This window comes from Eptatretus burgeri, chromosome 1 (genome assembly GCF_056783735.1).
Source record: "Eptatretus burgeri isolate ZD-2024b chromosome 1, Ebu_testis_v1, whole genome shotgun sequence".
Lineage (NCBI taxonomy): Eukaryota > Metazoa > Chordata > Myxini > Myxiniformes > Myxinidae > Eptatretus > Eptatretus burgeri.
This window is the reverse complement of record NC_140961.1, coordinates 41,176,539-41,202,544: the sequence shown is the minus strand read 5'-3', so window position 1 is coordinate 41,202,544 and position 26,006 is coordinate 41,176,539. Positions and strand designations below refer to the sequence as shown.

The window sequence follows — 26,006 nt, the reverse complement described above, 5'->3', positions numbered from 1 at the left end:
GGTGAAATTTCACCAAAAACAAATTTTGGTGAAATTCTCTTTGGAAAATCCAATATTCTGACAAGTGAGATGCATCTCTGCTCACGTTTACTTACAATGGAGAGAACTGATCTCAGCTGTGAGAGCCTAAGGGTAGATAAGACCCTTCTTTGTTGCTTTCATATCATCCACTTGGTTAAGCAAAACAAGCCATTAAGCCAGAAACTGCAACAACGTATGTGGGCAAAATACTTCATGGATGTAATCTATAAAATGTTATAAGCAGTTTAAGTTAACTGGGTGCATTTACAAGGCCGTATAGCCTAAGGTAAATTCCTCCCACATGACATCATTCTGTGGGTATAAAACGGCTGGGGCTCCTTGGGGAGAACTTTTCAGGCTGGGAACTTTGAGTTTCCTCTCCAGTTACTGCAGGTATTTGAATGGCGGTTTATTGGACAGCAATTTCTAAACGTCTCAAATTTGCTGGCGAGGAAGACATTGGGCATATTGAAGTGATACATTTCCCCTCAGTCATGATGTATTGCGGAATTCAGTTGAATGTTCCACGATTTAGGAAACAGCAGCCTTAAGGTGCCAATTGGTGACTACCTGGTTCAGCAGTTGGAGCTTGTTACATTTAAGTTTTGTTCATAATGATCATTGTGGAGTTGATATTAAAAGGCTCAAAGATCAATACCAAGTCTCTGGGCCTGCTATTTCCACATCACAGAGAGATGGATAGATAGATAGATAGATGGCCTGTCTTTCACCACCTCCTTTCTGGTTTGGCACCCTCTGCCCTTTCCTTGCTGCCTCCTCCACCACCCCCCCCTTCTCGATTTCTTCATTGCACACAGTCTGCCCTTGCTTGTGACACTCCAAAAATCCCCACGAAGTTGCTCTTTTCTGTCATCTGTGGAATCAATTTCCAGACGAGAGGTAAGGAAGTAATGAGTAGCCAAAGCCACTCATTAGTTCTTTACCACCAACGCAGGTCATCTTCATGATCTTTGATACCCTCAATAACCCTACCCAAGCTTAACCCTTCATTTCCAAGTGATTGTCCCAAACCCCTTTCAATTCCTGTTCCATTTGTTTCATGCCCAGTTTTCACTTTATCTTCTTGCTGTGTGAGCTTATTCACCCCCTATTCCCAATCCCCACATCCCCCTCCCCTTGCTCTCATTCCTCATCCACTGCTCTCCTCTTCTCTCTGCCCCCCCCCCAACCATTCTTTTTCTTATGTTCTGATCCCTTTTGTGTTCTAACTTTTTCACAAATCGTGACCTCAGATACCAAAAGTGTAAAAACTTGCCGAACCTTTGAAGATTCTAGTTTAGATATCTCGTGGTAGTGAGCAAGCAACAGACCCCAAGACAGCCGTGTTGCAAAATACCAATGAGAAGGAGAGGCGTCGACTCCATGATCTCAAAGGGGTGCAAGATAGGTTGGATGGAATTTTTGGGGAGAATGTAGGTATGATTATTTTATGTCATTAAATGGAAAATATTAAAATACAGTATTCATAAACCCTTTGCCAAATGTTGTGGATATTCAAGTCCAAATTCCCAACAAATAATTTCCACTTCATGATCCTCCTCCATGTTCTCTAAACACCTCACAAGCGCCTCCTTGTGACAAAACCAAAGCACACTGTCAAACACAAATGTCTCCTCTTGTTTTTGAACTTGCACAAGTCTGGAGGATGCTGCCATTTGTCCCTTTAATAAGAATATATTATTCAGTCGAACATTGCCATGTTTAAACTTTCCTGTAATTACCGCTCATGCTGTTCATTTATTCATGGATCATTTGCATAATTGCTGCCAGCAAAGTGCTGCCTGGAGTTCATCCATCACATTTCCTCTTTATATTGAACTGTTCAGAACACCTCCTCGCTCCACTGTACATTGAAGAAGCTCAGAACGTCTCCCTTTTTCATCACCACACATGATCGCTCGTTCACCACTTAAAACACACCCCACATCACAAGCGTTTGCAATGCCAGCAAACAGAAGCGATGAGAACAATTTCCCATGCTCATGATATATAAAGGTCCACCAATACATTAGAGTACACAATTGAATTGAATCATGCATCACAAGGTGTTGGAACTTGTTCCTCTGAAATGAACAAAGTGTGATATGAAACCTTGGGACCCGTTTCACTTTCAACTCTTATATTTACTCCACAAGAGCAGAGGATAAGCTCCATGTTGTTTACAAATGAAACTCCAACAGTAAAAAAAAAAAAACAGAGGTTAAACTGGAGTCCTATTGGTTGACAACAATAAACTCAAAAATATAATTTGACATGAATGCGTCAATGGATATGCTTCCGCCTGTGTTGGAGGTCAACCCACTGTTATGTTTCATCTCAATTAAGATCACATGAAATATGAGAGGTCACAAATGAGAGAAAAGCAGTGTGTGTGTGTGTGTGTGTGTGTGTGTGTGTGTGTGTGTGTGTGTGTGTGTGTGTGTGTGTGTGTGTGTGTGTGTGTGTGTGTGTGTGTGTGTGTGTGTGTGTGTGTGTGTGTGTGTGTGTGTGTGTGTGTGTGTGTGTGTGTGTGTGTGTGTGTGTGTGTGTGTGTGTGTGTGTGTCATTTGATGCTTCGAACTCGAGTTAGATTTGCAAAATGATTTTCGAAGGACCTTTGATCTGTTGAACTCAAAATGGAATCGGTTCTTATTTGTATTAAAGTTCATACTTTCGCTACGTTTCGTTGGAATCCCTTCTGCAGTTCACAAGCTATCACAGTAACGATATACTATGATGCACGCACGGACGGATGGATGGCTGAGAAGGTATTAAAAAAACAAAAAAAACGAATCAACTCATTGACAGAGTTGGTCAAAGCTCAAATTACAACTCAAAAGAATGATGGCTGAGGGAAGTATTCCACTAAAGAAATAGGATGGGGTCTTTAATCACACGTTAAAAAAAAAGTTAGACCTATTCCAATATTACATTTGCTTTTGTAAGAGAAGCTAGAGAAAATAATGTTCGATATCGACTAAAGATTTTAAATTTAAAAAAAACCCACAGAAACAAAGGTTTCCAAAAGTGACTATCGAGCAAAATAAATATCTGGAGCCATACTTCTAAATGACTGCAGTGACCTCAAAGAACAGTTAAATGCAACAGATGATATAGTAAAGCTGTTGAAGAATAGAAATTGGAAGATAAGCTAAATGGGAAATAGTAAAAGTACGAGAGTGTAACGGTGAAATAATATCGATCCTTTGGGAAACTTAATCCAGGAACATAAACAAGACAGATGGATAGATCGATCCACAAAAAGCAAGTGCATTCTTAAGTTCTCCTATCCAATTTACAAATCCTCATTTATTCGATTCTGATCAAATGTTTAGGACAGAAAATAAAAGCTGTTCAACATTCCAATCTGAACAAATGGCTCATGATGTTTGGAACCCAGGTCGAGATCCCACCCACAGGATACACTTCACCAACAATCGGGCAAAAGTTTGATGCTTGTATTGTATTTATGGCTCGTTCAAACGTGTTCTTATTCTGTTTGAAGAGGACCAGGACCGACATGTACACACCCTCAACATTGGCAAAAGTGGATTAAAGAACATGTGTGCTAACTACAGATCCCAATACAAGCTTGTATACTTTTCTCGATCAAAGTAGACAATTCAGTTCTCATTGGATGTTAGCCATTCTTCAACCAAGGCCCCTTCCGGTTGATCAAAATATGGTAGGTGGAACTTGGCAATCACAAATCCAATTAAGGATTTCCCTAGTGTGTTGAACTAGATAAAAGTCTGCATATGGGGCAGGCCAGTCCATATGAGTGATGCTTTTGACTTGAGGTTCAGCGTTGACATGCGCATGGTGTGGATGGGTGTGTTATCCACAAAATTTATGTTTTGGCTTGTGCTTGGGCCAGAGCGGGGATTAAGGAATAGTGATCTCATCCTTGTATCTGAAACAAGTCATAGCACTCCACCAAATAATGACATCAGTTTTCCAGCCAATTTGAATGCCAGCCAATACAATTAGGCTCCCCATCAACCCAATCACACATACTGCCTTATGCCACACAATTAATGAATTACTCCCAATCTAATCACCAGACTCACACACACCCATCATTGAAATGCAGGTAGAATCAGGATTCGCCCATTACAACATGGTTCCAATGGTTCAACCTTCAGGTGTGATGGTCTTGCCGACTGCATACTTGCTGTTGAGGGCAACATGTTTAAGAGATGTGGGTGATAAATGAAGCCTAATTATTCATAAACTGATACACTACATGGGTGGTCCAATTTGTGGGAGTTATTGGCGTGGGTCATGTGCCGAGACAACCAAAGCTATGATCTATATTGTGAATTTGCAGGATGGTTTCGCTCGGGTGAGGAAAATGTAGCATTCCATATTGCACATCCAACTTCATGATTGGATTTCTTTCCTCAATAGCCATAGTTTGTTGACACATGATGAATACAATTCTGCAGTGTGACTCCATAGTCTATTTGCTTTTATCGTTTAAAAGTACGATGATGTCTACTAATGTCTTTGTCATGCATTTGATTCATGTATCAGCTCCACGATGACACTTAGACCAATATTATATTTTTGAACCCGTCTCGACTCTGGCACGATGTACCTCACACACACTGCAAAGAAACAAATGATCCTGGAAAATATATTTTACTTTTTACATCAAAGCACCCAAAAAATGCCATTTGCAGAACCTACTTCAGTGCCCAAAAATCAAAACACTGCAATATTGGTCGAAATGAGGATGCAAAGGTTCGCTTCAGTGGGAGCGACGGAGTCGACTCAAGTAGAGGGGACCCCAGGGATATGCCTCTGTGGGAAGAAGTAGTATGCCATGGCGAGCGATTTCATGCCCAGGACCAAACACACGAAACATGCCGGGAAACGCAGAGAGGACAGGAGATGGGTCTTCAACCTGTGAATATGCGCAAGGTCATGCCCAACTACTGAAACTCTGTTGCACCACTAACCAAGCATTTGTCCCTGAAACTCAAACCAGCCAGTGAGGTTCTGTTACATGGAAGGATGAGAAAAGGCAGGGGTCTTTCAATTAAATAAGCAGATTGGCTTGTTCGCAAATACCATCCGAGTGAGTGATGCATAGTTATCAGGTACCAGTTTCAAATCCCAAATAAAATCTTATACATCGATGTGCACCCTCACCCAACCTCACCCCAACCTTCCACCGCACCGGCTCACACTCCAGACTCTGACATCTGAAAACTACTCAATGTCGGGAAACATCATGCAGGACTGTTGCACCTAATTTCATTGTATAAATGTCACCGGTTGCAAATCAAGATGGTTTTGAAGTTATATTTTATCAGCACAAAAAATAATAATAATAAGAGCAGCTGATCATTCTTCCTGAAAAGTCTTCATTGGTATGAAAGAATACACATATTTTGTGACACTGGACTGTGTTGCAAAATGCTTGCAGAACATTACCTACAGTGTGAATGGAAGTTTTAACAACCATTGTTTATGATTGCCATTTGTTATCTGAGCAACCTGATTATTCTGGAATGTTCCAAAAATGCCATGAGCAACTTAATGATGATTAATTTCCATCTCCAAGAATTAAAAATTAGGAAGTGAAGCCCAATTACCTGAACATTCCCACTTTCTTTGGACACAGCATCGATGACACCATCATTCTCCAACAGGTTAAGAGTGCAGGTCACGTAAAGCACCGTGCCACCTGGACGCAGTGTCCGCAGTGCGGAGCTGTAAATGAAGCTTAAGTGACAATACGGCACCAGTCAATAAGCAGAGACGTTGAACCAAGCAGACGGTAAAAGCTGTACCAAATTATGAACGTCAGATCACAACCATCAAATTATTTGTTACTCCTTCAAAGCAACAACAACCCAAGTTATACAGTCATCTTGACTTGTCACACCGAGAAGAGTGGAAATCTCAACACAATCCTTTCATCTCCTCTCTCTCTGTTAATGCTGGAGTGCACCAAGGCAGTGTTCTGGGCCCAATCCCATTCCTCATCTTCATCAAAGATTGCTCTCACTGGGAAATTCCACTTTATTTTCTGATGACTCCACCCTCTGCCATGACATCCCTCATCCTTCTGATAGGCAGGCAGTAGCCTCTTCCTTTTTGATGTGTAAATCCTGACAAAAATCACTAACTGGACAAACACTTGGAATATGTCTTTAAATCCAGGCATATCTATCTCAATATTACTCTATCTCTCTCTCTGGACTGTTTTGCAAACCCACCCATCTACTTTCTTAACAATCCTCTTGAGGAAGTTCAGTCACTCAAACTACTGGGTCTCACCATCAGCCATGTACTTTTTTGGGCAAACCACATTTCAAATTTGGCCTCCAAAGCGAGCCACTGACTGGGGATCATCCACAGTTTTTGTCCACCCCATGTCCTCATTACTCTCCACACCCATTATTTGTCCAAGTCTCCTTCCATTTTGTACTTCAATCCTGCTGTTGGTGTTTTCTCCACCCCACCCCCCCCACTTCCACACCCTCCCTTTCTTTTGTTCCTTTTGTGCTGTGGCATCCTCATCCCTTCAGTGTTCTCGCTCTTCCACGAAGCTCAACTCTGTATACAAACTTGGGGGCAATACCCCTGAGCACTCATCTGGTAGTGGAACCATTAGTAAACATGGATGACCCACAAAATATGTAACGGAGACAAAAGTATTTTAAAATTAAAAAAAAAAATCAATTCCCGATTCAGTCAAGTACTCTTCGAGATTATTTGTTCAATGCAAACAACCTCAGCGGTATCGTTCGCTGGAGCTATCTTTTTTCTTCTTATTTTTTTTTGAAATGATTTTTTTATCAACCGCTGTCACAACAGGAACCCAACGGGTTCACGGGTCGTCTCGTCACATTGGTAAAGGTTGTGTTCAAGTTTCATCGAAATTGTGTGTGTGGTTTCAGAAAAGAAAGCAAATACATATTTTGGGAAGAAAATCACACCCCCCCAAAGAACCCCTAAGACCCCAATTTTGTAATGGCTTGAACAAACTTTAGTACATTAAGGGTTATGAAGATGGTGGTCAATGTTAATCGGATTTGTGTGTGGTTTCTTCGAAAGAAAGGAAGAAAATGCGTATTTTGGGGGGGGTAACCTGCCCCAAAGATGCCCCTAAAACTTGATATTTTGAATGGTGTGAACAATCTTTGGTGCATCATGGGTGATGAAGGTGGTGGTCAAGTTTCATCGGAATTGTATATGCAGTTGCTGAGAAGAAAGCAAATACCTATTTTTGGTAGCAATCCAACCCCCCCCTTTAATGGAACCCCTTTGACATCAATTTTTTTAATGGCAGGAACAAACTTTCATACATCACAGGTTATGAAAGTCGTAATCAAATTTCATTGAACTTGTGTGTGTAATTTCAGAGAAGGAAGCAAATGTATATTATGGTGGGGGGGGGCAACCCCCCTCCCCTCCCCCCAACTTTATACACCCTTAGAGCTCAATTTTTCTAATGTCATGAACAATCTTTGGTACATCACGGGTGATGACGATTGTAATCAAGTTTCATCGGAATTGTGTTGTTTCTGAGAAGAAAGGAAATACCTCTTTGGGGCAACCCCTGCCCCTCCCCCCATAAGCTCCCTCCACAGACCCCCTCAGACCCCGATTTTTTAATGCCGTGAATAAACTTTGGTACATCATGAGTGATGAAGGTTGTGGTCAAGTAGTTTGAGAAGAAAGCAAATACCTATTTTGGGGGGCAACCCCCGTAGAACCCTTCGGGCCCCATTTTTTCAAATGCCATGAACAAACTTTGGTACACACAGGGTGATGAATGGTGTGGTAAAGTTTCATCAAAACCGTATATGTAGTTTCAGAGAAGAAGTTGCAAGTATTTGTGGATGGACGGACGGACGACGTGCCATCCCGTAAGGTAAAAAAGGTATTTAGAAAGATTTGCATCCAATCTCCCTTACTGCAACAAGTTAGCTTGTAGAGCTGGCAAGTCAGACCTCCGTGCAATGCGTTCGCGCACCTTGTCGGTTTCAGAGTTGTACAGCCAGCTGCGGTCATTGGAGCACGGCACATCAGCCAGCACCTGGCATGAAGACAGACAAAAATAAAACTGCAAGTCTGTGTTGGCAATTTGACAACCTCTGGCTTTCACCTTGGACCACGCAAGCCAGCTCGTTGCTTCCCGTGTCACAAACTGAAATTTCTATAGCTGTGTCTGCACAAAACAATCCAAAACACAAACCATTTTTATAGCTTATATTTTCTCAAATAGGTAATCCTCGGCAAATTATCATAGCTCGCTCTTGCCTGTTAAAAAACTGCATATTTAAGTGAGGCCCTCACTCATTTGCAGAGCCTCATTCGGCAAGTTTTCAGAAAACCTATCACCAAGATAAAACTGGGTGAAATGCACGCACACCTGCTCAGCAATGATGAAATTCGACATTTATTTGCTTGAGGTTTATCATGATAAAAAGACTCCCGCATTTGACCTCACGCACCGGCAAGTGACCAGAAATGAGCGGTCACATCAGGAACAAGAACACTCAGAGTACAGACCTCCGCCACACAATGCCTGATACAATAGAACATATCAAGGCCAATAAATTTTTGAATATCATGCAAAATGCCATTTTTAGCCCCATTTCTCAATGGTGAAGAAACACTGAAAATTCAAAAAATTCTCGGATTGGGATCTTCAACAAAATTGAATCAAGGCGTCCTTATCACACACCCGTATCCACCAAGTTCCATTCAAATCAGTCTTTTTGAGATATCGTGTGATGTATCGTTTTTTTGGCCGATCTCTGTGGTGAAGAATCACTTAAATTTTCATAGCCGCATCTGGATCCGGATCGACACCAAAATCTAATCAATCAGTTTGTCCTCATCACACACCCAACCTGCCCACAAAATGTTATCCGAATCCATCTACAACTTTGATATCTTGCACACAAACAAAAACAAGAAAAAGACGTGCAGAGCACCACACTTGCAAAATCCACCCCACCCCACCCCCCCTCTCCAACGGTTGCCATGGATTCAAAGTAACCATTTCATCAAGATAAAATTGAAAGCCTTAATCAAAGCTCAGGTCAATCGGATGAAAATTAATTATTTTTCAGATTGAAATTGATGATTTGAGATGTTTGCCCTCGAGTTGGCCTTCGACCTTTTGATCTCAAAAAGTTTCCCAATTCAGTAATGCACTTTGCAATTGCTGTTTAATTTTCAAGTCAATTGGATGAATAATGATGATTGTAGAAATTTGACCTCAAGATCAATGGGCTTCTCAGTTAAGACTACCTCTACAACTTGATAAAGTTTCATGACGATCGGTTTAGAATTGTGACTTGTAGGTCATTGGAAAACAAACACAGACTAACAAAATCGACTGACCAATATACTTCAAAAATCTTCGATTTTGCAAGTAACAATCAGACAGGCATGGGTGAAAACATAACCTCCTTCCATCATCGGTGGTGGAGGTAATAAAAGTGGACATATGCCGAGGCTCAGGGTCTATTGGCCTCAGGAAGCTTGATGGGAAGCGAGTGAAACATCACCTGAGACCAGATCTGCTCTTGCTTATTCCTTAAATTAGCAGAGTATATCTTGTTACTCTTTTTGGTTGGAAGTGCCTATATATTGTTACAGCTGTGGAAATTCGCAGAACACCATAAAGGTCCTTAGTTCAGTTATGCCGATAAGTCCATGTTCAGTTAGATTTCCCCACCGTTGTTTAATGGGCTTTATCCGTGTGGACAGGGCTGTGATCTTTGAGTTAGCCGTTTTTCTTTACTATCGTTATTTTGGACCAACCACAACGCCAACCACCAACCACCTTCTCCACGCACGTCAACCACCAACTACCCTCTCCACACCGCCTTCATAACAACGACATCTCCCCACCATCTCCTAAACCGCATCTCCCCCAATAGACCAACCCGAATAACATCGCCTCAACTTCATCCTCGAAGCGACGCCATCTTTTGCACCAGCCGCGGCGAGTCCGCATCGAACGGCATCGCTGCAGGCACACGCGGGGGTTTGCTCACCGCGCAAGTTTGGTGATCTCGCGCACGTCCGCTCTCCGCGCAAGTCTGGTGATCTCGCGCACGTCCGCTCTCCGCGCAAGTCTGGTGATCTCGCGCATGTCCGCTCTCCGCGCAAGTCTGGTGATCTCGCGCACGTCCGCTCTGTGGAAGCTTCGCCTCGGAATTCGGATCAAAAGAGAGAAAGGGGTGGGGCCAGTGGGGGTTGAAGGTCGGAGAGCGGAGGTCAGATCTCGTCTCTCGAGCCCTATAAAAGGCCGAGCGGAGCACCAGTTCGCGAGTCGATGGAGTCAGTCGGTGAAGTCTGGAGTCTGGAGAACACAGTCAGGGGAGAAGTCCAGGAGAGCGGAGGACACGCGAGCTGAGAGCGTGGCCAAACCTGCTGTGCCGCGCAGACCTGCGCATTCGTGTGGAGAGAGCCGGAGAGAGCTCGCCAGCCAGCGCCAAACGGTCTGAGGTGATCGGGCTTCGGGACAGTTCGAGCATCGCTGAGGAACAGATGGGTTCTTACAAAGAGCATCAACTTTGGAAGAGCATCAAGACCCGTTCGTTCCTCTCAACGCGTCGCCGGCTGAGGCCCGAATCACCTGGACGCTTGGCAAGGCCAGGGCTCAACCGCGGCTACGCTAGCTGCCATGGGGACAGGACGTCGCGGGTCGCCCCATCGAGGCACCACGAGGGTGGAGGTAACCTGCAACAGTCTGGTGGAACTCCTTCGGTCTGCCAAGCTCCACGTAATAAAGGCCTACGGGTCCAGTCTGACCCCCTTGTCTTTGAGGGGGTCTTTCCTTGTTTATTTGTGTGAAGTTGTGGCACCGTGTCCCGCAAGTAGAACTGTTAAGTGCTTATGAATAATAAATAATAGACGGTTGTAGTGCTTTGTCTTGCTCGCGACTTGTCCCTTCCCGCCAATTCATTGCATGATTGATTGTATACGTGTAAATAATAAATGTGCTTGTTTAAATGTCACCCGTTCGTTGGGTCCTTTTTCGCCAATTGAACTGCTATCTTGCCTTTGGAATAATAGCGGGCTTTTTGATAGCCGATAAAAGAATCGGGTCCAGCGAGGTCTCGCGATAATATCCCGCTCGGTTATCCCAGAACGGAACGAACCGCTTAAGCAGTTCGTGTCCAAGCAGACCTCGCTGAGTTACGGTCTCTCAGTAGGCTGCCCACGCGAATAATTAGGTATATCGACAATTCGGCGATTGACCCTGTCGCACGCGGGTAGAATATTGACTAGGCCATGGTGTGCGCTTGGAGCACACCCGTGACTGGTTTTCGGTGTTGTTTCGGAAAGTCGCGACTGAATTGTCTGTCCGGTGGGCGTACAGCCGCGATTCGACTAAAAAGCAGACGTTTGCAAATAAATAAATAAATATATATATATATATATATATATATATATATATATATCTTCTTCTTCTTCTTCTTTCGGCTGCTCCCGTTCGGGGTCGCCACAGCGGATCATCCGTATGATCCGCATAGTGATTTGGCACATGTTTTATGCCGGATGCCTTTCCTGACGCAACCCTAGTTGCCTCTTACAACACAGGGAAATGGTACACCTATTTTAACCGGGGTATACACCGGCCCAGTATACTGCTACTCATTTCGCCGACCTCGGAAGGATGACAGGCTGAGTCAACCCCCTGGTGTATTAATTCAGTGGCCCAACGGGGCTTGAACTCAGGACCTTTTGGATCCCAAGCTGCTGCCCTAACCACTGCGCCAACACCAGGCTTAACAATATATATATATATATATATATATATATATATATATATATATATATATATATATATATATATATATATATATATATATATATATATATATATATATATATATCATAAGATTAGGGCATTTGGGATGATACATTTTTAAAAGTAGACTGGTACGAACCCTTAATGCTTCATAACCATTCAGGAATCATAAAAGTCATAAAAATGTCCGGATGCATTTGGCCTTTTATATTATTACAACTTGGAAGTAAAGTCTATTGGCCTGAGGAGCCGAGAGTGAAGCGGGTGAAATGTTGCCAGAGACCGGGTCTGCTCGTGTATTGCTTAAATCAGCTGAGTAGATAGTTTACTTTTGGTTGGACCATGATTCCCCATTGTCTCAGGTTGCTCACCTGCCTTTGTTTTGTTTTTTCATTTAAATATATTTTCATTTACGGATGCTTTGCAATGGATTTGTGATTTTTTTTCTTATGTATCAGATTTGATGTGTCAGCACGCAAAATTTCCAAATTCAATGCTCAAAAAATTACACAAAAGGAAAAATGATTTGCACATGATAAAAATTTACACTCAAAAGATATTTCATAACACACTTTATGACATATCTTCCTTCACAAGCATCAAGGAATCATACAAGTCTAAAAGTATGTTTGGATGAATTAGGCCTTTTATATTATTCCAACTTAGAAGTAAAGTTTTAAATTGGTACTTCATTGTTAAAAGCAAGCTACGTCCTTCCAATCCCAATCTCACTAGATGCTTCCAAAATACTGCAGTTTCTGGGCTGGAGGTTCCCAGGCCTGCTCGCCAGCTCACCCGGTCGAAGGTTTCTGGCTGCGCGCTGCCAAACCAACAGCCATCCTTCGCTGTGATACGAACCATCGATTGAAGAACCTCCTGTGGTACATATGACTCCAGCGTGTGTCTGAGGCGCAGGTTCCGCAGGGAAGATGGTTCATTGCAGCAAAGCAGTGCTGAGATGGGTCATGACAATGGAGGAACAGCACAGGTCTAAGTGGATTGAGATAATGAAAAGTGAATTTAAAAAATGAATGACATGCCTTTGGGGGCTGAATAATCTAGTGAAGGCCAATTGAACAAACGGACCCATTTGAAAATAGAAAACTAGAGCAAAGTCAATAGCGCGCCATCACAAATCACCACGCTTCACACCTAAAGAAAGGTTGAAAGTGGGGAAAAAAGTTCCACTTGGAATGATCCAATTTATCAAATTGAGTTTTAAAAATTTACCCGTTATACCCCCCTGTGACTGGTCTGAACCTCCTGGGGAATTATCCAGGGGTCAAATCCAAAAAAAAACCTCGTTACCCATTTCATATGTACCCCAATGTTGATTACATGTACAAAGTTGAATTTTAAAATGTAGTTGGAATTGCATTATTTGGTATTTGACCTTTTGACCCCACCCCAGGGCCCCATGGGCAGGGCCAAAAATTATACTGCGCTCACACTTTCTTGCCATGTGGTAATCACAACTACCAAATTTGGTGACTCTGCCAAACCGTTTAGATCACGTGACGGAGACAGACAGAGACACCGATTGCAATATCAACCAACCCCCCCCTCCCACCCCTTTTATTCCTCCCCTCCACCACATCTTTTTTTAATAGCGGCAGAAAAGTTTTTCAATAGATAATAAAAGTGGCAAACATTTGAAATATTGAAAATCTTGTAAAAGGTTCTGAATACACAACTTTTAAAATGAAGTATGAATGCTCACGAGGACTTTTGAGCAATCGCTGTTTGTGTATTTTCGGTGACCCGGTTCTGCTCACCGGACACTCTTAGCCGACCAATGGGAGCACAAAATCTGTAATTCAAATCTCTTTCAAACATAATTTTCAGCATTTAGGTGACTGTTGCAACTTCAAAATTGTTAACCATAATTGTTCTGTTCCTAAATGCAAATCAGACTGACAGAAAGAGAACAATACAAGAACTATCTGTGGACGAGGGGTGTCGAGTTCATACCATTTCTTGTGAATAAAAGCTTGAGGTGGCAGTGGATAATGCGTGCAAGCACACACGCACACTTCTCCTTTCATCAATAGATGGAAAAATCAAGTGCAATTTCTCTTTTGACCACAAAACCAAACAAAACATACATACATATACATACATACATATATATATATATATACATATATATATATACATATATATACATACATATATATACATATATATACATACATACATATATATACATATATATACATGCATACATATATATACATATATAAACATACATACATATATATACATATATAAACCTACATACATATATATACATATATATACATACATACATATATATATATACATACATACATACATACATATATATATATATATATATATATATATATATATATATATATATATATATATATATATATATATACATACACATATATATGTATATATGTATATATGTATATATATATATATATATATATATATGTATATACATATATATATATATATATACATATATACATATATACATATATATATACATATATACATACATACATATATATATACATATATACATACATATATATATATATATATATATATATATATATATATATATATATATATATACATATATATATACACACAGTGGAAAATTGATATAACGCTCATACACCTTGGACCCCAAAAAATACTACTATTTCATGTTTAAAGGCAAAAAAGTGAGAAAAGAGAGACAGTTAGTCCAAAATAGCGCTAATAATTGGCGAAAAAAATTCCAGCTGTCAACGCCGTGTTGAGTTGACATGTGGTGTGAAAATACTCACGAGCTGTCATCTTCTCGCACCTTTCCCGTATAAATGGCGAAGCTGAGATGAACAAAATCAATTCAATTCAATTCAAATCATCATAGCATCCGTATCTCCTGTAACTCACGTTCATGTTCCCTTCTAACACCATACAACACAGTACACAACGTAAGTACAGTACTGTACTGTACAAGATTAACTATTGTTCGCGTGCTCTACCACCCACATCCTTTCGGAAGAGTTGTCAACAACTTAAATCTAAGCTCCCGTTACATCTCCTGTACCAGTTCTTCGACATCTTCATCACCTACCAGCCAAGAAATCTTCAAATTTTTAGTTTTGTTTGCTCTGTTCAGTTCAGCGCCACCATGCCGAAGCGGAAGTGTTATTCCAAAGAGAAGCTACACATAATTAAACGGATACAGAATGGTGAAACTCAAGCGACCATCAGCAAGGATACAGGCATCGCCGGTTCAACTCTAAGAGGATGATTGAAGGATGAAGAGAACATCAAGAGCTTCATCGTCACTGTCAAATCCAGTGAAGGGATGAAGAAGAAGAGGGTCAAGCTTGGGAGGGATCAGGAATTGCACCAAGAACTATTCAATTGGTTCTGCAAGTCTAGAGAGCTTGACATACCCATCTCAGCCACCATCCTCCTACATCAGGCCAAGAAGATCAACAAGGATCTTCACAAGGAAGAGAGAGGTGAAGATGCTGACAACAGCTTAACCAGGGGGTGGCTGCAACGCTGGCAGGATCGACATGGGGTCCACATGAACCAACAACATGGAGAGGCCAAGTCTGCAGACCTTGAATCTGCCAAGAACTACCTCTCTGTCTTCAATGAACTAATCAAAGACAACAACTTTACAGAAGACCAGGTTTTCAATGCAGATGAAACTGGTCTGTACTACAAGACCCCTCCAGACAGAACTATGGACCTGGATGACAACCCATCAAGAAAGACTGGACACAAGAAGCCAAAGGACAAAGTCAGCCTCCTTCTCTGTGCCAACAGGTCAGGGTCTCTGAAGATGACCCCGTTGGTCATAGGGAAGTCACTAAACCCCAGGTGTCTACACCATGTCAACAGATCCCTCCTTCCCTGCATTTACACCAACACCAGGAAGGCTTGGATGACAGGAGCCTGTTTCAAGGACTGGTTCTTCCAGAGGTTCTGCCCTGCTGTGTGGAAGCACCTGAGAAAGCTTGGGCAAGAAGAGAAAGCTATCCTCCTCATTGACAACGCCCCATCTCATCCATCAGGAGACATCTTAAAGTCCAAGGATGGGAAGATCTTCACTTCCTTTATGCCCAAGAACACCACCAGCAAGATCCAGCCTTTGGACCAGGGGGGGTCATCAACTGTTTCAAGCTATTCTACAAAGATCAATTATACGAAGCTAGGGCCAGGGAGCAGAAAGAGATGACCGTCTTCCTCAAGGCCATGGACGTTAAGAAGACGATGGAGTTTGCAGGGCTAGCCTGGGAGAAGGTCACCAAGGACACCATCATTAACTGCTGGAGGAAAGGCCTAGGTCCTCCCAAGTCTGATAATGAAGAAGACTTCAATGGGTTCTCCAAGGAGGAGGTGGGCAGGTTTGCCATCACGGCCCTCAACCTCGCCCCTGGCACATTAGCTCTTGATGCTCTCCAGGCCTGGGTTGATCAAGAAGAAAGAGACCTGGCTGAAGAACTGCTCAGAGAAGAACAGCTGTCAACTGGAGAGGAAGAGGAACCCCTAGAGGAGTCGGAAGAAGAAGAGGCACCAGTTGAACCTCTGCCCAAGCCTCTCCACACCAAAGCTGAACAGTCTTTCCTTGATGGTCGTTGTTGGTTGGAGTCCTTGGATGAGCAGGAATGCCCCAATCTTCGTTTGAAGATACACCAGGTTAAAATCCTTCTGGATGACACCCGAAGACTCTCAAGAGCATCCATGAAACCAACCAAGATCACCGATTTATTCAAGAAATAAATTCCGAATTCTTCAAGATATAAATTCTGTATCCGTTTTGTGATTAAGGAAGCGTAAAATATTTCACCGATTTCTGTGATAATGAACATTTTGTATTTTTTATTTTGTCAGTAATGTTCGATTGTACATAAAAAAATAAAATATATTCTATATGCATTCAATTCCTGTGTTTATTTTTTGTTTAAAAAAAGAAAATAACTTGACCGCTTCGTCATCAACCCAAGATGGCGGACGTACATGTCCACGTGTTTTGACTCTGGTTTGTATGAAATATAAAATATTTTTCATTGCATCAGTATAGCGCTGTATAATTTATAACGCCCGAGTTGCTTTGGACCCCACCGGTGAGCGTTATATCGATTTTCCACTGTGTGTATATATATATATATATATATATATATATATATATGTATATATATATATATGTATATATATATATGTATATATATATATATGTGTATATATATATATATATGTATATATATATATATATATGTATGTATATATATGTATATATATTTATATATATATGTATATATTTATATATATATATATATTTATATATATGTATATATATATATATATATATATATATATGTATATATATATATATATATATATATATATATATATATATATATATATATATATATATATATATATATATATATATATATATATATATATATATATATATATATATATATATATATATATATATATATATATATATATATATATATATATATATATATATATATATATATATATATATATATATATATATATATATATATATATATATATTTGTGACGGCACTCGCAGCCCACACAGCTCCCACTCACACCCCCTTCTCCTCCCCAACATGAGTAATAGTAAAGATCATTTTAAACTTTCCTTGTGAATTCAGAAACCCCAGATTTGACCTTCCCATCTATGTCACGAAGCAACGAAACCAAATCCGGTGTCTCCCTCCGGGAAGTCCACCTGAACGTTGGTAATGACGGCATCGTATTTTTTCTATTGAAGACATGCATAAAATAAATTGCCAAGCTGGACACGTTCACATAAGGTAATCCCACAAGGTTCAAAGTCCACTCACTCGCTGCGATGTTCGAAGGTTTGGGTACAATGCGTTCGCCTCCAAACTTTCGAACCTTCAGGTCACGTCCTTGCGATTTTGCAACATGGGGAGATTCAAGCTGTCAACTTTTTGGGAAAGTTCAGGAAGTTCACCAACTCTTTCATTGCACAGAAGCACACCTTTCTCACCAATACGTTTCCAAATATTTTGGCTTCTTTTGGAATCTTTGTGAGCCATTTTACATAACAATCCCTATCTGGCACACATGATATACTTTACGGTGCCCCGAACACCACAGTTTCCTGGGATTTCTGCACATGCACATTGAGCATTCTGGGGCGGATTACTTCATTTTGAAAGTTTCATCTTGACCAATTATACAAAACCACAAGTTACTCTTGCATCATATGATTTTTAATCATTCAAGTGAAGCTTGGAGAAAGGTCAAATATCTGGTTGCTCATCTTTGTCCAGCATCGTCCAAAATCCCATCAGCTTCTGGTATTTTGTTCCTCCATGATATTTGTATTTTAATGTTAAAACAGCAACAAAACGTTCACAAACTTCAACATCAACATCAATAGTTTTGCACACGTGAATGCCTGAATACACACGAGATCAGTTGGTTCCACAATGCATGGAACAAACCCCCATTTAAACCTTTATTCTTTTTTAAAGCTAACCCAGAAAAACTCAATTCGGAATGAACATTCGTGAAAATGTAAAGAAGTATACAGCACCTGGAGTTGTGCAATGGAGCAGAGTGATCGCTTTTCCACCAGGAGCCGAGCACAAGTCCAGGCAAGTCTCATTCGGTTTCAAGGCCAACGCACAGGCAGCCACGAGAGATGCTGCGCTCAGCACAAAGTATGGCTTCAGATAACCTGGCTGAAATCTGGGCCGCTCAAATCTGCGGCCTGGTGGTGCGAAGGCAATGTGTGCACCTATGTGGTAAGATACAAAGGTGCAAATCCAAATCACTGTGCATGGAATATCCATCAAGTTAACATGAGTACCAAGTTATAAGAGTTGTATTGAGATCGCTTTTGCATTGGGGATATTAATGAACAAAAGAGAAGCAGTTTATCAAGTAATTGGTGATGTTTGCTTGTTGTATGCCATTGGTTTCGTTAATCTAATGTTGTCGTTTCAGTGTGCAATTCAGAAGTTTGCAACATCATATGATTACTACAATTGAACATCAAGGAGTCATCAAACTTTTATGCGAGGATGCCAGCTCTAAAGAAATCTACGGACATATGGTGAATGCACATGGTGAATTCAGGCCTCATATTCTATCTACAGTTGCCAAATGAGTGGATGACTTCAACAGTGGGCAAGTGTCCCTTGAAAACGAACCCGAACTCAAGAGTCAGTGGATGTGACCGTTAACGATCATAAATTAATTAATTAATAAACAAACAAACAAATTGCTGCCCAGGTCGAGGTACTAATCATTGGATGATAAGTACGTTGTCGCAAAAATATCCAGAACTTGGAATTTCTCAAGGCATTTTTTGAAGCTAAAATACTCACTATTTCAATAAAAACAAGCGTTTTCGCTTCAGAATAGTGATGTAGAACAACAAGTTGAGTCAGACAATGCTTTTGTTTGGTGAAAAAAGATAAGTTGAGATACACACGAGAAGTGCATCAACCATCATCTGTGTGAACACTTGGGCAGGTCCAGCACACAGCAAGATTGGTAAGTCTGAAACTTCAGCACTCAATCTACAGGAACAGCTGTCATCATGTAGCAAACTTCTCGAATTGTTCAATTCGGATCCAGCCAACTTTATCAATCATCTCTTGACTGGTGACGAAAGGTGGCTTGACCACCAAGATCCCAAAACCAAATTTGAATACATTTAATGGAAGCACAAGGGATCAACTAACTACACCCAATAAATTCAGCGCAGAATACTCAGCCAGCAAGAAGACCATGGCCTCTTTTATGGGAAGCTAAGAAAATCCTTCTGATTGACCAAATGCCTCATAAAACACTAATCACAGTGGAATATTCAAGCAGCCTCAGCAAGAATTGCGGCAGGCCATCAAGGATAAACGCTGAGGGATGTTGGGCAAATATGTACTTCTCCTACACGCATCTGAAAATGGTAAACAAATGTTCAGAGGGAAAACCAAAATAAATAGCCTTCTTCACCACACCTTTCTGTGTGCCTTCCACTCACCAACCGCCCAGCCTTCACCACGATAGATCAAATAACCAAAGCCAAATTATGAATTTGCAATTAAATACCATGCCGTTCTACAACTAAACTAATTATTCATACCTTCATGTAGGGTTGGCCGAGAAACAATTTCGGTCTTTCAAGAAACGGTCGGCCAGGTCCGACATTTGGCACGAGGTGACAGGCATTTGAAATTTAGGAAAGGTGTCAGTGATGACTCGCCGACTCTTTCAGTAAGACAACGTGGGATTATTAACGTTTGCCAACTCATGCCAGCAGACAGGACGCACAGTTTAACATCCATCCGTGGATGACACACACATCGATGGCCTCACCCTCCCTGTGAAATACATGGGTGACAATCAACAGCTGGGCCAAGATTCAAACCCAGGCGAGACAGCTCAGAGGCGAGTACACATACATGTGGGCTATCCTGCAAGCCCCAAAATTGTGCTGAACAAAACAAACAAAAAGGGGCGTTCCATGTCAAGTGTACACATTTTTCAGCAAAATTGTGACACATCGTCTCAGATTTCACTCTTTTTTTTGTGCAAGTATTTGTATCCATGGTAAAACAGTGTTAATTTTCAGACCTGGGGGCCCATTTTAGCCCCCCCCCCCAATTTGGGCACCCCCGGTTGACCCACAATCTTCCAGTGGCCATATCACAGGTTGTCGTGGTCCGATTTGGATGATCTTGGTATCAAAATACTCGTAAAAGCGAGATCTTTCAAATCGCGTAAAGTAAAATCACTCCGAAACAGTAATTCAAAAAAAGTTATAGTTTGGGGTGCTCTTTGACCTTGGGCCCCCACCCCAAGCCAAACCGATGATCCTGATTTTTTTCGTGTGCGAATACCCCTTCCTATACTCCAATCTGGCATACACCTTGGACCCCAAAAGCGTTTTCGCTTCAGAATAGTGATGTATACTCCTATACTCCAACACCTCAGCATAAATTAAAATGGGATCTCAATGGGTTCAAGTGTGATGATTGTTTTATTGTTCGGGGTCCACATATCACCAATTCTTGATTCGACATTGGGCGACGTTTACCATCATCGTTCCAATGACGTCACCAGCTGGCAGGCAACTTTATGTCTGAAATTGACAATCATCATCTCTGGACTATTATATATATATATATATATATATATATATATATATATATATATATATATATATATATATATATATATATATATATATATATAGCATCATTTGCGAAAAATTATTCTGCCTATTGTGTATATTGATTTTTAAGTGTACATTTTTTGTATAACCATCATCGAATTAAGTTATAAATGGGCTAATCTCAGTTTTGCATATTTTTCAGTAATCATGGCGACTGAAGATCGAAAGGAGTTCCGAAAATACTGTTGCGATCCGTTCAGCTGCCATAAAACAAAACGACGAAAAGATCTTCGCAATGTGTCAAATGATATGTTGATGAAATTTTCTTCAAAGGTTAAAAAAAAGATCACAAACTTTGTACTTCGTGCAGAAAAAAAAAAACTCAGTTGTCACCAGAGCGTATTGAAGAATCATCTTCGACCAGTTCGAAATTATCATCAGAAGGTACTATCGAAGGCATTGCAAAATCTATTTTGACAGATGAGGATGAGGAGGTTTTTGAGCGAGAAGCAGAAGTTGACCTATTAAACCAGTCGTTATTGATGATAGGCGAAAGCCCATTCGACAAACGAAAGGCGGAAAGGAACCCAGGGTACATTCCTGAAAAGCGATGTAAAGTGGAAGATTCTGTGCGAAAGAAATTAGAACCAGTTGCTGGACCAAGCACTGCGGAGAAAACACAAAATAGTGTCAAAATGTGGTGAAAACTGCATGCCAGAGGTGATCAAAAGCCTGAAAGAAAAATACGTTGTTTCGAACCGTTCAGAGCAAATACGTATACTGACAATATTTGCTCGGAATATGAGCATCAAAGGGATGATGAGTGAATTCAGTTGCTCCCAAAGAATGGCCGTACAAGCCAAAACTTTAGAGAAAGAAAATGGTATGCTATCGTCTCCAAATCCCAAACAGGGTAAAATATTGCCTGACAAAGTGAAATCTGCCGTAACTGAATTTTACCGAAGTGATGAAGTCAGCCGAATAATGCCGGGAAAAAAGGACTGTGTGGTGGTCAGGAATGAACATGGAAAAGACAAAATTCAAAAGCGCCTGGTACTAAACAATCTCAAGGAATTGTTTCAGAAATTCAAAGAGAAGAACCCTGGCTTGAAAGTTGGATTCGCGAAGTTCGCCATGCTCCGTCCCTCGGAGTGTGCCCTGGCCGGTTCAGGCGGTACACACAGTGTATGTGTATGTACGATACTTAAAAATGTGAAACTCATAACGTTTGGTTCCAAAATGCCACAGATAGCCGAACTTCCTAGCGATAATCATGTGATAGCACGCATAGTTTGTAACCCAGCACAACCGGCATGTTATTTCAGAACTTGTGAAAGTTGCCCATAAATTGAAGACTTCAAAACCAAGCTACTGAGTGCTTATGAACTCGAGGACATTGATGAAATTCAGTTTAAACAGTGGACATCCACCGACAGATCTGAACTGAGCTCCATGGTCCTGCCTTTGGAAGAATTCATTAAACAATTCTGTGAACGCGCAGTGAAATTAGTGAGACACGACTTCATTGCCAAGGCCCAATCTCAGTTTCTGAAAAATAAGAAAGACGAAATCGGTGAAGGAGAATTTGTCATTATTGGAGACGTCTCAGAGAACTATTCATTTGTCATACAGGATGCGGCCCAAGGATTCCATTGGAACTGCTCTCAAGCGACAATTCACCCCTGGGTTTACTATTTCAAATTGGACGATGGCAAATTTAACCACGATTCGTTCACGATTATATCAGAAAGCAATACTCACGACGTTGTCTCGGTCCACCTCTTCCAAAGAATGCTCATTGAACACTTGAAATCAAGCTTTGGAAATGTAAAGAAACTTTACTATTTCTCAGACGGTTGCGCTGGCCAATATAAGAATTGCAAAGCCTTCATAAACCTATGTCGTCACAAATCAGAGTATGGTATTGACGCAGAATGGCATTTTTTGCCACAAGTCATGGCAAGGGCCCTTCAGATGGCGTGGGAGGTACAGTCAAACGAGAAGCAACACGTGAGAGCCTGCGTAGACCTTACGACAGTCAAATTATTTCTCCAAAAGATCTTTTCGCCTTTGCTGAAAATGTTTTGAATGAAATGAAGTTCGGTTACGTGATCCAAGAAGCGTATGATGAGGAAGAACGAAATCTGGAAAAAAGGTTAAAAACGGCCAAAACCCAACTCAAACGGCTGGAACTCAAAAACTTCATGCTTTCATCCCTATTTCTGAAACTGCTCTTCAAGTACGCGAATTCAGCCTTAGCGAGGAACACCGTATCGAGTCAGCTATTTCAAAATTGACACCAACTTTTAACAGGAAACTCTCAGGTTACGTCACAGTGCACGATGATGGAAAATGGTGGCTTGCCTGCATCATGGAAGCCTTTCAGGACACTCATGAAATGAAAGTGAATTTTCTTCATCCAAACGGGCCACAAATAGTTTCATTTTTCCTGACATTGAAGATCACTGCATTTTAGACATTTCTGATATACTTCTTTCCGTATAACCAAAAACTGCTACAAGTAGAACCTACACGATCAGTAAAAAAGAAACACAGCTGTCAAATAAAACATTGGTTGGCAAAAAATCTTGATTATAATATGCTAGGAAAAACTCTTACTCATACTAGTATCGCTTCCAGTTCCTGCATGTGCATGTGGAAAATTTATGTACAATATACTGATATAGTGTATTGGGAATCGTGTTCAAATATTGTGCAATGCATTGTGTGGCGTATTGTGTGACCAGCACCCGAGTCCCCGAACAGTAAAACCATCATCACACTTGAACCCATTGAGATCCCATTTTCATTTATGCTGAGGTGTTGGAATATATGAAGGGGTATTCTCACACGAAAAAATTGGGACCATCGGTTTGGCTGGGGAGCGGGGTCCCAAGGTCAAAGGGCACCCCAAACTATAACTTTTTGAATTACTGTTTCGGAGTGATTTTACTTTACGCAATTCGAAAATCTCGCTTTTACGAGCATTTTGATACCAAGATCAGCCAAATCGGAGCACTACAACGTGTGATATGGCCTCTGGAAGATTGTGGGACAGCCGGGGGCGCCCAAATTTGGGAGGTCCCTAAAATGGGCCCACAGATCTAAAAGTTGGTATTTTGAGTTTTTTCACCCAAGTGAATAAATGACCAACATATGGGGAGAAAATGAGGTATTAGTGTCGGGAGGGTGTGTACACTTGACATGGAATGCCCCCAAAGGATCTTAATACAAGACTCAACACAAAATGCTCATGATTGCAGCTCCCTCGACTCAAGTCTGGATCTTTTCATACATCTATCTCCATGAGTTGCCAACATGTTGAATGCACAAGTACAAGCTGAAGATTTCAACAGCATTCCTCTGGTTAATTACAAAACTATTTCCCAGTGCATTTGTTGCAGAACACATCTGTACAATCAAAATAAGATTATGCTAAACCCACCTCTTTGTTTAACTGTAGATCCAGGAAGCTTCAGAAAAGAGCATGTTCCTTCAGAATCACCGCTGTAAATCACGAGGTGAGGCAAAGCCATGCTGGAAGGGCCTGGGGAGTTTGATGAGGGGCTTTGTCCATGGCTGGGCCCCAGTAGATGGTGTGCCGAATAATATGCCGGCAGGTTAGTTTCCTGGTCTTGACCATGGAGCGCAAAGCGGTTCAGCAGAGCAGAGTATTGCCATTTTTGGGGTGACAACAAGATGGACCTGTAACCAACATTGTGATGTTTTTGTCTGGGGTGAGCCAAGATTGAGGTGTGTTCTTCTAACAGAGGCCAAGTTTCATGGAAATAACTGTTTTCACATCAAATGGTACAAAAAATGAATATAATAATAAAAAAAAAAACTCCAAAGCACATTAGCTGAGAAGGAAAACGTATTTAGACATGCAAAGAAAAGTACATCAAAGAGGATAAGGGTGACAAGTTCCCTGTGATAAGAATTTTTCAATAATCATTTAAATTATTTTTTATTGAAGCTGTTGGCACTAAAATGAAATTTAAAACAGAGCAAACAGCAAAGTTTGGGCAACATCAATGACATCTGAAAATCAAGAATTACTGTAACAAAAACAACAACAAAAAAAAGCTTTGATCTTGACAATGAAATGATCTCCAAGTCTTCAAACACGCTCTTGCTCCTCACTGTTATCAAAAAAAGCAAGTCTGACATGATGGGACACATATTGGCACAATTACCTCCGAGCTGTCCAGGAAGAGTTTGAGTCCGATCCAATAACAAAATGTCATCCAAAATCTTCCCTGCAGGTGTTCGTCACCAAAATCGCTGTTTCATCCATTTTGTGACTTTGAAGCCTTAGTGGTGCATCATTGACAGTATATAAGCCAAAAGGCTTCAAAGTCACTTTATGGATGAAACAGCGACACGTTGCTCTGATCAAGAGCGAAACCAGTCAGTAGCTTTGCTTTTCATTGACGTGGTGACATATTTTGACTTTGCATTCTTGAAATGCTGGAGGACCTTTTTTGTTTCCAATGTCATGTCATGATGAGTTGTGCATTCTTTTATGGGTCTTTTGGCACTAAAGTTGTACTGGAATGTCAGTCGACGAACTGCAGCCCGTCTGTTGCTGTGCATCTGCAGAATTTGTGTCAGCCTTATTTGGCCTCCATCAATGAGCTGTTTTTGACCACTGGCCTGCCATTGCCTGGATGTCCTTTGGGTGATTGACCATTCTTGATGCACACAGGAAACTGTTAAGAGTGAAAAACCCAGCCTTGCATTTAAATTTAAAACCCACACACACAGGAGCATTTAAAACCCACACTATCTACCTGCCATAGTCTGCCTGCCTGCATGCATCCTCGCAATTGCAGCGACCTTTGCACCCCTCCGGTCGGCTCACTCCGAATCAGATTTGTGTGTGCTCCCCCATGGCGAAAGTTTAAATTCAAAACTAAACCGGCAGTCCTTAACAGTCCCCTTAACAGAGGGAGAGGGAAGGAGGAGGTCAGAGAGAGTGTAGGTGGGAGAAGGGGAGCTCAGAGAGAGGTGG

General features: G+C 41.1%; 1 protein-coding gene across 3 annotated transcripts in view; it reads right to left on the bottom strand.

The window, feature by feature from the left end:
- Nucleotides 1-1,906: 1,906 nt before the first annotated feature.
- LOC147034329 (tRNA (cytosine(34)-C(5))-methyltransferase, mitochondrial-like) overlaps nucleotides 1,907-26,006 on the bottom strand; it is a 59,528-nt gene continuing 35,428 nt past the window's right edge. For 2 of the 3 annotated variants that reach the window (XM_085880909.1, XM_085880897.1), the window contains exons 3-8: nucleotides 24,438-24,697; nucleotides 18,407-18,610; nucleotides 12,611-12,768; nucleotides 7,956-8,077; nucleotides 5,625-5,742; nucleotides 1,907-4,930 (exon numbers count right to left, since the gene is read on the bottom strand). In XM_085880909.1, coding sequence (XP_085737035.1) covers nucleotides 4,775-4,930; nucleotides 5,625-5,742; nucleotides 7,956-8,077; nucleotides 12,611-12,768; nucleotides 18,407-18,610; nucleotides 24,438-24,528 — 849 coding nt within the window. In that variant the 5' untranslated portion in view covers nucleotides 24,529-24,697 and the 3' untranslated portion in view covers nucleotides 1,907-4,774. The remainder of the gene's footprint in view (nucleotides 4,931-5,624; nucleotides 5,743-7,955; nucleotides 8,078-12,610; nucleotides 12,769-18,406; nucleotides 18,611-24,437; nucleotides 24,698-26,006) is intronic. The other variant, XR_015058068.1, reaches the window with a different exon arrangement.